Consider the following 15993-nt stretch of genomic DNA (forward strand, 5'->3'; position numbering starts at 1 on the left):
AAAAATCGTTCTATTTGTGAGAATTGTGCAGAAGTATTAAGATGACTTTTCGGTTTACACATAGGCCAGATGTATGATCATAATCCAAAGTGGAAGCCAGTGATTTTATGTTAAGATAGCAGCTCTGCCACATGTAGGAATGAAGTTCATATTCGAGCCAGCCATTACTGCAAATCATGTATGCAAACAAAATGTCAGCATGAACTTACATCAATCAGTGTAACAATCATACACCTGACTGCCATGTTTTCAAAATAATATATATTTATAACAATTAACATAGAAACCTTTGAATTTTTACAATCCGCCAGGACATGAACATTGCCTCCCGCAGCTTCCTGTCCAGAGTCTTATTTACTTGCTCCATAGCAGTGCCACAGCTTTACAGATGCCTACGTCGTGGTAGTTGAAGTAGCAGAGACCTGCAAAGGTGACAGTGGACAGAAGAAAGAGTCCTGCATTGGCCCTCTTGATCTGTGGCTCTCCGTGAACGTAGTCTGTCAACACCTGTCCGATGCCCCTACAAAGAAAAACATGATTAGTACCGAGTGGCTGCATTTCCTCTGAAATACTATAACTATACTATACTATGTTAAACTCATCATAGCCACATGCTAACCCTCAGAGATGCCCTAAAGGGTTGAGTCGCTTGTGGTGCACATGATTAGGATTTCTGTCAAACACTTCCATGAAGAAAGTGCAGTCAGACTGAAATACTGGTCTTAAGAGCTGAAACTAAGGAAGGCGGAATAAGGCTTTTTCTTCACTTAAGTAAGGGTCATCGGACAGGCCAAATCTATTCAGTGGGTTACATTTCCCTAGTGAGAACATTGCGGTGTGGCACAATAAACCTTGTACTCAGACAAATGAGTTACAGTATTCATGTGATAGACATACACAGAGCAGCTACAGAGGATCAAGATGTTATCTTACTAATGGGCATTAAATAACTAGCAGAACTTTGCAAATTCATTGCATGGCTGAAGTGGTTGGATTGTGTAAAAATAAAATACAAAAACTAAAGAATTTCCCTTTTCTCTGGGTTAAATCAATGGTTCAGCCAATAAAAGCACACATGTATTGGCAAAAATGTGTTTTAAGACCACAGACAGGACAATTTCACCAGGGAAAAAAAAACAAAATGGGGAACAGAAAGCTAAATACAGGTTACTGCTGACCACTTCGGACATGACTGAGACGAGGCCACAGTCCTATCAGGTTTCATGGCAGCCTTTGCAAGCAATGATTCTAGAGACTGCTTTGAAGAATGAGGGACTACATTGACCTACAGTAACACGTGTTTGTCGCAGATCTTACCAGTGATTATGCAGAGTGAGGGCTGCAGCCAGGGAGTAGTCCATGATCGGACCAGGGTGAAAGTAAGCCACGGGGCCCATGGCCAACAGGACAATGCTCAGGACACGCTCTGCTGTCCAGTGCATGGAAGCAGCTTTAGAGCCAGAGCCCGCTGTGGAAGAGAGGCAACAACTTCACTCCACGAGTCACAATATACAGCATAGTTCAAATGTATTTTAATGTCTCTGGGCACTTGGAAATGTCTTATGTCACAGAGAAAGGTTCATAAATTCTCACTCTTTTAAGTTATTGCATTTTACTGGGTTTCACACATATCACGCATACTTTATTTATATTCTGTGAGCCCATAAATACACAAAATGCACAGGTGTTTTATCATTATTTATAGCCAAAGTAGTTTTTTGGGTCACACCAGTTGTTTGGTGTGTCACTAGTCCAATGACCTACTAGAGCGCTCGTCTCCGATTCACAGCTTTACTCATATTTGTAGCACTCACCGTTTAGAGCCTGCGATGCATGGATCTTTGCTGTGAGCTGGTACGACTGCTCCTGGTATTTGTGTGGCACAACCAGGGGCCTGGCCAGCAGCGTGGTCTGGTAGAACAGAGCTGAAAGTGCAAAATCCAACCATTAGAGAAAGGAATCGAGTATTGGAGTGCAATTAATCCAATTTTAATTAAATAATCTCCAATTGTCAATCACTGATATGCTTGGGTCCTCTTGTCTGTCAGTAGAAGTATGGATTGGAACAGAGTTTAGAGGATACTTTATGTTAAGAAATAAGTATTAAAAGCCAGTTGTATTTGTTTTAATAAGACAAAATACAATGTAATCTAAAATTGAAACAGCACTAGAGTTCACTAGATTAAAAAGAAGAACAGCAAAATAGGGAACCAAAACTGCATGTTCACAGCAATTCAATTTCCTTAGAATTATCTATCCAACATTTTTGTCGAATTGAGTTAATATTTCTTTACATTAGTTTCTTTATGAAGTTTATTTGAGCAAAAACTATTTCCTCGTTTCCTTGTGCTAAATGAGTGATCAGAACTTTAAACCCCAGTATCTCAGAACTAACAGAACGCAGAGAATCCTATCATTCTAAAAAACATATATATTTAACTGCAAATTTGTGCCAACTTAATAGGTAGGTCGGTGTAATCCCTCATTAGTCCAGGAGCATTCCATTGTAGAAAAAGATTCAGTTGTAGTTATCTGTGCACTGTTTGCTTTCTATAAATAAAAAAATATAAAAGTTGTATTTAAAAATGTATACAAAAAAGCAAAACAGTGTCGAGATGACAACAGCTAAATATTTTTCTGCAACTTAAAGCATATTTTTAACTGTGTGGTTTTGAAGGCATTAAAAGGAACAATTTGACTGTCAGATAATAAGTCTTCCCATATAGTCCATGATATAGTCCCAATGGTTCATATTTAGTTTAGGTTTTAAAAGCAATAATGAAAAAAAAAATAAAAAAAGTTATCATTGGAAGGTTGTCAAACACAAACTAGACGGAGGGGGGCGACATAGAGCACTACACACCTTAGATGAACTTTTATTAGATTATGCGTGTTCTTTTATTAGAGAGTTACACGGGTCCAAAACACAACCTTTGCTGATTTAAACATCTATGAAGAGAAGTATGTCTCTTATGCGTCTTTAGTGTGAACGGAAAATGCAATTGTGTGTCTCACCACGGTGTCAAAGGAAGTAGTGCGATTATTATCTGGCTGTAATGAGCAAAAGGTTGAGTTTCAATTAAAAAGAGTCCCACATGTTTGTTATTATGACTGGATGATTTCACTTGATAAAAGGGCAGTGAACTTGAGAGATAGTCTTGACGCCAACTCACTGATGTCTTAGCTGACATTGAGACTTCTACCAAACACTGATGACAAAACATACAAATACATGCGCAGACACCAAATGCCTAACAACACCAAAACGCGTGTCAAATACGAGACAGGACTCACGTTTAACTCCTCTGCGACAAACAGAACTCAACCTGACGATAGACGCCATGATGAACAACCCAACAAGGTCACCAGTGTTCACCCGGATGTAGTTGTGGAGCCTCCGCGAGCCAAAGATGTAAAGTGCCGCACAAGAGAATTCAACTAAGTCGTGAGGACTGTATTGACTTGATATTGTCTTAACAGCAATGATAAGTTCAGGTGAAGAGAACGAGGAGACACGGCGACAGGATTGCTTTCTTTCTCTCCCCTCCGGTTATTCTGTATGAGAGATCAAAGTAACAAATATTCAATTGATCGTTGTGTGGTGTAAAACCTCAATCATTAATTCTGATTCCTCCCTGATCTGATTGATTGAATTGCTTGAATGATTCGGAAGACTTGTTGTGTTGCTTTTAATGGCGGTTGGCAGTCAACTGAAAATGTGCATTTACCGCCACCTACTGTCTTCAAAGTATGTGTTTTACGCTGTTCCGTAAAAACAAAACAAAAAAGTTATATCCATGGTCCTTATCTTCAAAGCACATGGAATCACAGCGGAAAGTGTGACGTCACTGGAGCGCCCTCTACTGGACATTCCACAAACGCGCGTAATAACGACGTACAAATGCACGACGTAAACCTACGGCATTTATTTTGAACACCACATTTTATAAGTTTCCAAGGTGCTGCACCTATAAAAGAAAAAAAGAAAGAGATTCAGCCCCAAAAGTCAGCAGAAATACATTTCAAACAAACGGAACTAATAATAAATCAATCGGAACATTACAGATGATTTGAGAAATGTTATGCTATTATGTTCCTAAAATGCAGTCTAGCATATAGTATGCGCTGTTATTGCACGTTTGTCATACCTAATCAGACATTACATTTTTTAAACCGTGAAAAAATAGACGTGATTGTTACATTACTAGAATTTGACTATAATTTAAACCTGAGCTAGAGCAAGTCTAAACCTTTTGATGGAATTCACTGTTTAACTCTCAGATTGTGGATTTGTTGACGTGGTTTATGGTTAGATTTCTGTAATTACTGTCTGGGCCTTTCCACATGAAACAAAAACTGGACGATAAGATTAATATGACAAGTTCTTGAAGCCAATCCCAAACAAATAATGATAAGTTTCAACATATGTGGATTTCTTTTTTGCATATTTCTTTCAAAAACTGTATATTTCCCACGGAGTAACATCCCCCCCCGCCCCCCCCCCCCCCCTCCATTTCAGATTATATCACCATCAAATTCTAGATCTTAAACGCAGCCCAATCATTATTTATGTTATCAATAGTTAGAATATGAGTTCATTTTTACTGAATTTGGCTTTATTAATAAGCCTATCATCACCCAACAATATAGGAATTCACTTAACACATATTAGAATCAGAATCAGAACACAATACATTAACACAATTAAAAATATATTGCAGTTTTGGGCACTTTGTTAGAAAAGGGCCGGGGGTAAACAAAGTAAACGCTAAACAGTGTATTTTCTCCAAAGGTGGCCTTAACTCTCTTGATAGAAAGTCAAATCTTTGCACAAACGTCATATCCTGGACGTGCCCTTTCCGCTGACCTACAAACAACTGGATGTAGATTCTGTCCACTTGTGCCGTGCATTTACAGCTTTACAATCTTTTATATTTCTGGGGTGTTTCGTGATTGCGACATTCTCCTGCTCTAAAACCGAAGGTCACGTCTCATGAGCAGGTTTCTACCCGGTAAAGCTCTTATAAACGTTGTGTAACATCAATATGGACAATTTTGACAACCTGAGTGCGTCGGAAAAGGCAGAGGCGACAGAGCTGCAGCGCATGATCGCCATTGAACAACAGAAAGCACAGTTTCAGGCGCAGGTTTGTAATAATGAGCTACATCAATTAGCCTCCTCCCAACGTTAGCACATGCAGCAGAGATGTGGCCCTGCACCATGTTCTGCACACATAATGTACACGTGATCTCTATACAGTCATATTTAGGTAATATGTGTAGCTATAGCTTGTATAAACGCTGATCGGATCAGTATATTCTAGATTTTCATTAGGCCTATTCATGTGTTTCAGCTTGCTGTCAGTTGCTACATATAACTACATACATACATACATACATACATACATACATACATACATACATACATACATACATACATACATACATACGCACGCATACATACATACATACATACATACATACACACGCACACACGCACACACGCATACATACATACATACATACATACATACATACATACAACCTTCCGGTAGGGTGTATCTAGAGTAATATTTCTGCACTTTTATGATTTTAATTTGACATTTGTCTGATAATTAAACCTCAGCTGGTATGTTTAAATCAAAAGGAGTTCTTGGCACTAAAGTGTGTTCTAACTGCTGTTGCAGGTGCACAGTTTCACAGATGTCTGCTGGGACAAGTGCGTGGACACTCCGGGCTCAAAGCTGGACTACAGAACAGAGACGTGTTTAGTGAGCTGTGTGGAGCGATTCATTGACACCACTTTGACCATCACCAACCGCTTCTCACAGATGGTTCAGAAAGGAACGCATTAACAATGGACACAACCTACTGTAATAGGAGTCATTGGACAAATAGTTTCATAACCTACAAGTGAAATGTGAAAATGTTATTGTCTGTTTTTGAGAAACATGTTTTCAGTTTGGCACACACAGCCACTGTAGCCACCTGTGTCAGCGAGAGGAGCCTCTAAACCCTGATCGAAGCTGGACCACAATCTTCACATATTCAGTACATTATTGAGGTGCTGCCAGATATTTTATACTTCAGTACAATAATGCATCATTAAAATATTGCCCTCTACAGAAAAGGTGGCTTAATAGTGGTTCTTGTCATAGTCTCCTGTGCTCTTTAAATTCAAGAAAATATCTTTGGTAAAGTTGTTACAGCGCTCTGCAAACAAATCCAAGCATTCAGTGTAAAATGTACAATTGCAAAAAATGTTAATTTAAATTTTATTTAGATACATCCAATTTAAAAGACAAAATAAAATATTTTCTGTTGAATAAATGCTGCATATTGATTTGATTGAGTTTGTATTTTCTAAATCATATTAGTTTGGGGCCTTGGATAAAGAATCAGAATAAGGTTTATTGTCTTTGTCGATGAACAAAATTCACAAACATGGGAACTTGTCCTGATGATTTGTTGCAACACAAACAACAAAACGATGAACAATGAACAATGACTAACTAATGCCTATGAGTGCAAATATTTTAAAATGTCACAGAGAGCAAGAAATGCATCATAATAACAATGATACTGGCCTTTTCCTGAACTTTAACCTCTTCGTTTCTTAAACCTTTTAAACTGAAGTAGCCTTCTCAGGGCGTCTCAAGTCAGTTTATAAGGTTAAAGTGTTTGACTGTTAATGTTTTGCGCTGCTCTTATGGCAGACTTCATTGCAGTTTCAATCCAACCATGAGGCGTTGCAGTGTGTTCCCCTGCAAAGTGTACTCTCCCCTCGCTCTGGAACAGTTCGGTGGCATACTGTCCCTGCTGGTAGGGTGTGAAAAGGGCAAACGCACCAAGACTATAAGGGTCCAATCCCCACTTTTTCACCAGCCCCCCTGTCCAAAGAGGCCTGATGTACTCTCCATGGATCTTGACCAGGTCCTCCAGCACCTCGGCCATCAGTTGGTCATCGCTCATGCCCTGGAAAAGAGTGGAGTCGTCAGAGCAGGTGTAGGATGCGAGGAGAGCCCCTGCTGCAGTCTCGGGGAAAGTGTGGCTGGGATAGTAAATGAATCGCGATATCTGGTCTGTGATGCTCTTGCCCCCTCTGATGCCCTCATGCTCCCAGAAGCGCGCACTGAAACTGAGGATGACTTTGGTAGAGCTGGCGTAATGGACCGATCGCAGAGCCTCCATTTTGTTTCCAGGAAGAGGAGGCTGGAAGTCGATGAACAGTGTCGCTTTGGCCGTGGACGTGACTAGAGCGTAGTCCACTGTGAGGTTTACGGTGGAACCCAGCCCGCGCCAGTCCTCGTATGTGACTGTGACGCCGCCGCCGCCTGTCTGTTGAATCCCTCTGACCTTGGACTTCAGGAGGATGGTAGAGTTAAGGATATTGAAAAAGGCCCGAGGTAGATTGTCAAAGCCACCCGTAACTTCAAAGTACCTGAAAGAAAAAAGAAGAAGAAAACAGATTTATTTTATTGCAAGGCAAGGCAAGGCAAGTTTATTTGTAGAGCACATTTCATACACAAGGCAATTCAAAGTGCTTCACACACTAGGAAAAATGCATTCAAATCACAAAGAAATTACAGAAACAGAAATACAATAAAATTAACAAAATTAAAAATTATCAATCCAACTGATTTTCTAAACTAATAAAATCACAAACAAAAGAGAAGAGTGCAAAGAAAAAATCCTTTCAGTCATATGCGCAGCTAAACAAAACTGTTTTTAGCTTAGATTTGAACATTGTCAGAGTAGAAGCCTGTCTCACATCTTCAGGAAGACTGTTCCAGATTTTAGCTGCATAAAACTGAAACGCAGATTCCCCATGTTTTGTCCTGACTCTGGGCACCAGCAGGAGGCCGGTCCCTGAGGTCCTCAGAGTCCGAGATGGTTCATATGGCACTAACATATCCAAGATGTACTTTGGTGCTAGGCCATGTACACAAGCAGAGCTGCTTTAAAGTCTATTCTCTGAGCCACAGGGAGCCAGTGTAGAGACCTGAGAACAGGACTAATGTGATCATACTTCCTGCTGGTTCTAGTCAGGACCCGAGCAGCAGCGTTCTGGATGTACTGCAGCTGTTTTACAGCTCGTTTGGAGAGGCCAGTGAGCAGGCCGTTACAGTAGTCTAATCTACTGGAGACAAACGCATGGATAAGTCTCTCTAAATCTGGTTTTGACACTATATTTTTGATTTTGGCAATGTTTTTTAGATGGTAAAAAGCTGCTGATGTTATTGATTTGACGTGGCTATTAAAGTTCAAGTCTGAGTCCATTATTACCCCCAGATTTCTAATTTGGTTTGTAGGTTTTAGAGCGAGACTCTGGAGGTGACCGCTAACACTTTCTCTTTGTTTCTGTAGGCCAAAAACGATTATTTCAGTCTTATCTGAGTTCAGCTAGAGAAAGTTGTTTTGCATCCACAAACTGATCTGTTGGATGCAGTGACAGAGTGGTCCATAGTCACCTGCCGATAGTGAAACATAGATCTGAGTGTCGTCTGCATAATTGTGATAGGACACATTTTCACTGCGTATCAACTGACCTAACGGCAGCATGTAGAGGTTGAACAGAAGGGGACCCAGGACTGACCCTTGGGGCACTCCACAGGTCAGGGTCATGTGGTCTGAGACACAGCTACCAATTTCAACAAAGTACTTCCTGTCTTCCAGATAGGACCTTAACCAGTTTAGGGCAGTGCCAGTGATGCCCACCCAGTCCTCTAGTCTCTGTAAGAGGATCCCATGATCGACAGTGTCAAAAGCAGCACTCAGATCTAACAGAATTAAGACTGAGGCTTTGCCCGTGTCAGTGTTCAGGCGGATGTCATTTGTCACCTTGACAAGAGCAGTCTCAGTGCTGTGATGAGGTCTAAAACCTGACTGAAAAACATCAAATGAGTTGTTTATTAAGAGGAAATCTGTGAGCTGTTGGTAAACAACCTTTTCAAGGACTTTGCCCCAAAATGGCAGATTAGAGATGGGCCGGTAATGACTCAGTACTGCGGCATCAAGACTGCTCTTCTTTAGGAGAGGCTTTATGACCGCAGTTTTCAAAGACATTGGGAATGTTCCAGATTGAAGCGACATGTTAACTATGTGAGTGAATGGTGCTAACAAACTGTTCAGCACAGACTTTAGAAATCTGGTGGGTAACACATCAAGGCAGCATGTAGATGAACTCAGACTGGTGATGATCTCATGGACAGTTTTGTCAGTTACTGGTGCAAAGTGAGTTAGCTCTAAGTGTCTTGGTGGTTTTAGGGTAATTTTTTGCATTGTGGGATTTATAGCATTTTTAATGCCCTGAACTTTGTCATTAAAGAATAATGCAAACTCATTACACTTGGATGTGGAAATGAGTTCTAACGGCAGCTGAGCTGGAGGGTTTGTTAATCTGTTTACTGTGGCAAACAGGACACGCGAGTTGTTACTGCAGCTTCCAATTATTTCAGAAAAATATCTTTCCCTAGTTCTACATAATATTAGGTTGTACATGTTCAGCTTCTCTTTGTAAATCTCTTTTTGAACCTGGAGCTTTGACTTGCGCCATTTCCGTTCGGCCCTGCGGCACTCCCTTTTCTGTGCCCTGACCGAATCATCATTTCTCCACGGCGCCTTCTGCTTATTTTTAACCATTTTAGCCTTCATAGGGGCGATGGTGTCCAGAACATTCAAAACACTAGATGTAACAGAGTTCAACAAATCATTTACATTAGAACATGAGACATTTTCAAAGTTTATCATTTCCATAAACAGTGCACCTGTGCCATCACTTATGTGTCTCCTCTGAACAACTGCAGGACCAACCGGAGGTTTGGGAGAAACAGACAAGTCAAAGAAGACACAGAAATGATTGCGAGCATCATCTCTTCTTCTCTATCTTAAGAAACGTACAGACCAGTTAGTTGGAAAAATAATGTAGTCATAATTATTAGATGATTGCATAAAGTAACAATGAGTAGACAATTATTTTAGAGGCAATTTGAAACAACTGCGGTAATTAATTAGAACTTGATTAGTCTGTATTTCTTTTCATTGTGTCAAATGGGGTCCACTTACTGTATGCCGTCTCCAATGTCTGACTGCATGTAGAGCATCTCCACCAAAGACATGTAGAAGAGGCTGTTTTCATTCAGGATGTCCCCGATCATCCTCACTGCTCCTCGGCTCAGGCTCCCCTCTTTCACCAGGTACTCCTGTAGAGAACATTAGTAAGACATTATTATTATTATCACAATGTATTTCTAGAGTGCTTTGAGTGCCCTGAAGGCGGAAAAAAGCAATTTACATACATTATAATAATTATACTTTTTTACCAGGCAATGTGGGTGAAGTGTCTTGCCTAAGGACACAACCGCATTTCCTCTGGTGCCCCACTGTGGCCCCTGGCGTTCCAGTGGTATCCAATGCAAGTACTAACCAGGCTCTATCCTGCTTATCTTCCAAGAGCGGACAAGATCAGGCATGGGCAAGATCAGGCATGGCCAAACCATACATGGGATGAGACAAGAGCTCATGCCACAAGAGGTGGTCGGTAACTAAGTAAATGTGCTTATTTACTGTTCTTATGTTTTTGTGGATCTGTAATTTACTTAAGTTGTATTGTAGTTGAGTACTTATTACTTTGACTCCACTGCATTTGAAAGTTAAATATAATACCCCACAACATTTCTCAAAAGGCTCAAAGCTGTTGTAAAGTTTTCTCTATGTCATGTGTCCCATTTAAAGCCTCAGGATGCTCACTCCAGAGACTTTATGTGTGCATTATGTGCAGTTAGAGATGCAACACAGAATGTTTTTCGCCTGTACAGGTTCTGTCATGGAATGCTTTGTTGTTATGACTTGGTTTTGATCTTGACAAAACAAACTGACCAGATTAAAATTATGATCAGATTAAAGTTATGACTGTAACTATGGTTTTATGACTCCAGGATGAGGTCAAGCGGCTCTAACAAGCTTTGAGTTGGCTTATTCTTGCTTTTGCGTGTGAGATAGAAAACAATAGACTAAACAGTCTACGAGACATGTCCCGAACATGCCTCGTAGCTTTCTAATGTCATCTTTTATATAATTTAACATTTGTTTTACAAGGTGGACTGAATAGGATAAGACCAATACATCTTGTCTGTACATCTTATATTTCGAAGTATTAAACCTACAGTATTGTAAATATATTTGAACCCACAAAGTTATCATTCACAACACTAAAATTATTGGAAAATGATTATTTCTGGACTTTAACTGGACCAGGTATAAATGTACTTTTCCTCGCGTGCCACACGATTGTGCACACGTTAAAAAACAACCTTGGGAGATTTTTGTTGACATTTGGCTTGGACAAAAAAAGGTTTGTGTAAAAGTGTGAGCTGAACCAGAACCACCCAGTTCATTTATAATGTATTAAGTCTTGTTTCGTTCTCTTTGATCTGATCTTGCCTTGTCTTGTGGGAATCGTGTCACATAATAAAAAGTACTGACCTTGACTGTATAGGAGTCATATTTATTTATCATGGCACTGCAGCCCATGGACTTCAGGTCATCTCTCACCTAACAACAGATAATAAGAAAGACTTGTTTTCATTTGAATGTCATTTGAATGTCAAGATAAATGGAAAAAGAGATAATATTTATTGGTGTAAATGAGCACTGACCTTCAAGAGGGCCTGATCAAAGAGCTGAGCTGCAGATTTCCCTTTCTCGTTGTCTGCCAGTGTGTATTTAAGGATACTGGGGTCATTCTCCACAGCATACGTTTTTTGAAGTATGTTGTTGATTAGATAAAAGGTGTTGATGTCATCTTGGACAAAAGGGTTCAACGGAATTTTAAACTTTGATAAAAAGGTAAGAAGAATTCTGTAAAGGAAATTACGTTTATTTGACCATTGAACTGGAAATAAAAGACACATTGACTGCTAAACTAACAAGAATAGCTCCACATTCTCTATTATAGCACTTTTGCTGTCAGTACATATTTGCTTTCCTGTTCAAAGTGCATTTCAGTTACAGTTTCTCACTTGTGAAAGTTGGGGATCCTCATGGGGCCCATTTCTGCGTACCAGCCCTCCCTTGTGTTCCTGAACGTCTCCACTCGACCGCCAATCCTGTTACTGGCCTCGATTATTGTGACCTTACAGGATTATATAAGAAACTCGACAATCACAACACAATTTACATACATAAGCACAGATATGACCCAAAAAAAAAGTAAAATTCAATATGAACTATATATATATGGGAATATTTAGTAGAATAACAGAAAAGTAGTTAAAAATGGTTAGTCACCTTGCTAATAACACTTTATAATACCCTTATGTCAATCAGAGAATACAATTTCGGTGGGGAAAGTAACAGATTCAACACATAACCCCAAATATATATCTAATTAAAAAGCATTTATCTCAATCAAATACAAATACAGTTTTGGGGATATTAACACTTTTATTTGCTCAAATTATTATTTTGAAGGACTGATAATCTGGAGTTCTGGGGACACCCTGAATTCTCTAGTGCTCTCCCAACAGTAGAAGATGTAGATATAGATTGATAATATAGTCAGAGTATCTTGTACCTTATGACCAGCTTGTTCCAAAAACATGGCAGCGGTGAGTCCAGCCATGCCCCCGCCGATGACAGCCACATGTCGGGGGGTCCGGGAGACTGGAAGTCCCTGCTGTACCAAACTCAGGAGCTCATTGTAGTCTGTGTCAAGGAGGCAGTCGAAAAGAGGGTCCCCGGTGCTCCCACTCACAGCAAAAACAACCACCCCAACCACTAAAAACGGGACAGGCACTGGGGAAGAAGAATAAAAGATCAAAACTGAAAATGAAAATGAATGAAAAATGGTCTTGGCCTTTGTGTAAAACGTGACTTTCCAATCCAATTTTAATTGAGGAAATTCAAATATAAGTTTAGTATAGGACTATTACACCTACAGAACTTGCACAGCACCATCTTCTGGACAGAGCTCCAACAAGATGGTTTAGTCCAGGTGTTGTTAATACTGACACTATTGGAGGAAAACGAAGCCTAAAAGAAATCAAATAGTACAATTTCAGCAAGAGATTTAAAGACAACACATTACATATCAAACGTAATCTTTCACACAGCTTCTTCCCTGCACAAACATCATAAGAGTGTCACTCACCTGTAACAAAGGTAAAGTCTCATCACTTGCAACAGACATAGACATGATTAATAATAATCTTAAAAGTCCCTGTAATGATGTTCAAATCTAGTCCCCATCTATGGTCACAGCCCCGTGGAGCCGTACGTGTGAAAATGGTGTCACTAAAACAGGGACTCCTCAGGTCGACCAGAAAGATTTTCCCACAGCGGCTCGTACTCACCCACTCTGAACAAATCAGATTAGTGAGGTTATACTCTCCAGCACACCCACTGCTCTCATCTTCTCACATTTCAATATCTGAGAGTCAGGGGGGAAGTTACTCATTTTACTCACTATTTTTACTTCCATTGAAGATTACGCTTTTTCAGAATCTTTAAAGCATAGTGCGTGTCGGCATGTTATGTCAGGTCATCAGCGATGAAAACATCTCATTAAAAAAGTACTTGGATTTTATCATTGATATGATGCAAGAAATACCATTTTTCTTTGTTGCTTTAGGACATTTCAGAACCTTAGGACGGAGTATAAGGGCCAACTAAGGGGAAAAAATGCGCTGCAGTACGAGAATAAAGTCATTAATTAATGAGAAAAAAGACGTTAATTAATGAGAAAAAAGTCGAAGTCAGAAAAAAGTCGTAAATTTAACGACATTAAACTAATTAAATAACGAGGAAAAAAGTCATTAAATAACGAGAAAAAAGTCATTAATTAACGAGAAAAAGTCGTAGTTTAGGGGCCGATTCAAAGTGACGTGAGCAGTTCACTTTCAGCCCCAGGTCAGGACGCACAAGAACGGGCTTGGATGAGTTGACAGTTTAGAACTACATAAAAGCCTGTTATAGATGTTAAAGTGTTTCCTGGCCTTTAAAACGATGTCTTACGTGTGTTTATTACAAGACAAGACACTGCGTTTAGCAGCACCTTTCCTGTTACGCATCATTCACAAACTGTTGGATAAACCCTTTACTTTCTCCATGATGGACCCGTAATGCACCAGGGCTCAAACAGCAGCCGTGCTCCGCGCCACAGCCGCCCGGAGACAGGAGGAGCAGCCTCGCTGTTACATTCACACGCGTCACTATTCTCACTCATGTTCATTGTGCTCATCGTGTGCACTTAAGTTTTATGCCCGGATTCTAACCTTTTGTGATCCCTTGGACAAACTCAGTAAAACACACAGAACACAAACACACAACATTCATCTGCGCTTCCTCTCAGCTCCTGACGCCCAGATCGTGTTTGGCACAGCCTAAAAGCGATATGTTTTACGCACACGCATCATCCATACATCATCCATACATCATCCATACATCATCCATACATCATCCATACATCATGGCATGAGCTCCAACACACGCGAGCACCAACACCGGAGTACGTCATGTTACAGGTCCAGGACCTGACATGGGGGCACTGCACCGGGGACATGATTGTTTGTGATGTCTAAAAGACCCGCATTATAAAGATCGACATCTATTGTGGGCTTCTGTATTCACTTTTAACCAAGCGCCATTTGCGTCCTGGTGGTGGTGTGTTTGTGTAATGAAGACTCCACAGATGGATTGGACTCAGAGCAGATCAGCTTCAGAGCTTTAAACATACAAAACACAGCGCTGTTACTGGACTGTACCATTATGCAACACTGAGGGGGGGAGCACGTAACATGGTGCTGAAAGTGAACCGCGTATCTGCCTTTATAGTCTTTAAATTATGAGATTTTTCTCGTTATTTAATGAGAAAAAAAGGCATTAATTAATGACTTTTTTCTCGTAGTGCCCCGCATTTTTTTTTGGTTGGCCCTTATACTCCGTCTTAAGGAACTGATTTGTTCTTTCTTTAAATGCATTCCCCAAAACAATTCATAAAAAAACATCAAACCCACTGTATCTATTGTAAAACCTGTTCAAAATGCAGTATTTTTCTTGGTGAACATGTCAGAGCATCTGAATGCACAGATGTGCAGCGTTTATGGAATGACCATCAATGCTTCATCATATTTTAAGATTATGTACAATATATATATATATATATATGGCTCATGTTGGACACAATTTTACTTTTCACTCTTTTAATAAGCTTCTAAATCAGATGATCAGTGCAAATGACACAACTAACCACAAACAGGTTCATGTGTTATTCTATATCCTGTTGAAGAACATATCATGGTCTCTCATACACTCTCCCACGTTTTTAACCTTAGTAATGGGTCTTTACAGCTCTTAATCTTCCCTGTGGAAAAAATAGCTTTCTGCTTTTGAGTGATCCTTCCATCAAACATTCAGGAAGAATGGAGAAGAGTTCAGCCCTGAGCCCTGTTTGATTGGGCCCGAGCCCCAGCAGGGCGTAGGGCCTATTGGTCCCGCAACGCTATCCTGTCTCCTGCTTGATTGTCTTTTTAAGAAATGCCCTAAATGCCCCTATATCTTAGGAAGTTTATTATTAGATTATTACTATTCATGTTTTATTCAATCACAGCTTGATTATTGTAACTCTGTTTTACCTATTCACTTCCTATTGCACTACAAAACTTTATATTTATTATGTACATATCATCACTTCCCATTGCACTACAAAACTTTATATTTATTATGTACATATCATCACTTCCCATTGCACTACATAACTTTATATTTTATTATGTACATATCATCACTTCCTATTGCACTAAATAAAAACTTTATATTTTATTATGTACATATCATCACTTCCTATTGCACTAAATAACTTTATATTTTATTATGTACATATCATACCGTTTAGTATTCAGTGGTCAAGGTTTCTGTGACAAATGGCAATAAACCCTATTGTGATTGTGATTCTGATTCTATAATAATAAGACTGCTACAAATGGCTATAAATCA

General features: G+C 39.7%; 3 protein-coding genes across 3 annotated transcripts; 1 reads left to right on the top strand and 2 right to left on the bottom strand.

Moving 5' to 3' along the window:
• On the bottom strand, positions 1-3427 carry sdhdb (succinate dehydrogenase complex, subunit D, integral membrane protein b). The gene is made up of 4 exons (XM_072454144.1): positions 3295-3427; positions 1815-1925; positions 1318-1468; positions 1-520 (listed from the first exon to the last, which is right to left on the bottom strand). Exons 1-4 carry the CDS (start codon positions 3341-3343, stop codon positions 355-357), a joined length of 477 nt encoding a protein of 158 aa, XP_072310245.1. The 5' UTR covers positions 3344-3427; the 3' UTR covers positions 1-354.
• A 1507-nt stretch (positions 3428-4934) lies between these two features.
• timm8b (translocase of inner mitochondrial membrane 8 homolog B (yeast)) lies at positions 4935-6130 on the top strand. Its single transcript, XM_072454155.1, has 2 exons — positions 4935-5147; positions 5688-6130. Exons 1-2 carry the CDS (start codon positions 5046-5048, stop codon positions 5853-5855), a joined length of 270 nt encoding a protein of 89 aa, XP_072310256.1. The 5' UTR covers positions 4935-5045; the 3' UTR covers positions 5856-6130.
• A 324-nt stretch (positions 6131-6454) lies between these two features.
• On the bottom strand, positions 6455-13436 carry il4i1 (interleukin 4 induced 1). The gene is made up of 8 exons (XM_072454110.1): positions 13151-13436; positions 12939-13032; positions 12575-12795; positions 12021-12133; positions 11658-11859; positions 11485-11553; positions 10066-10202; positions 6455-7441 (listed from the first exon to the last, which is right to left on the bottom strand). Exons 1-8 carry the CDS (start codon positions 13193-13195, stop codon positions 6673-6675), a joined length of 1650 nt encoding a protein of 549 aa, XP_072310211.1. The 5' UTR covers positions 13196-13436; the 3' UTR covers positions 6455-6672.
• Positions 13437-15993: the final 2557 nt, after the last annotated feature.

This window comes from Eucyclogobius newberryi, unplaced genomic scaffold (assembly GCF_026437365.1).
Source record: "Eucyclogobius newberryi isolate DKJ021-1_F unplaced genomic scaffold, fEucNew1.0.hap1 SCAF_10, whole genome shotgun sequence".
Classification (NCBI taxonomy): domain Eukaryota; kingdom Metazoa; phylum Chordata; class Actinopteri; order Gobiiformes; family Gobiidae; genus Eucyclogobius; species Eucyclogobius newberryi.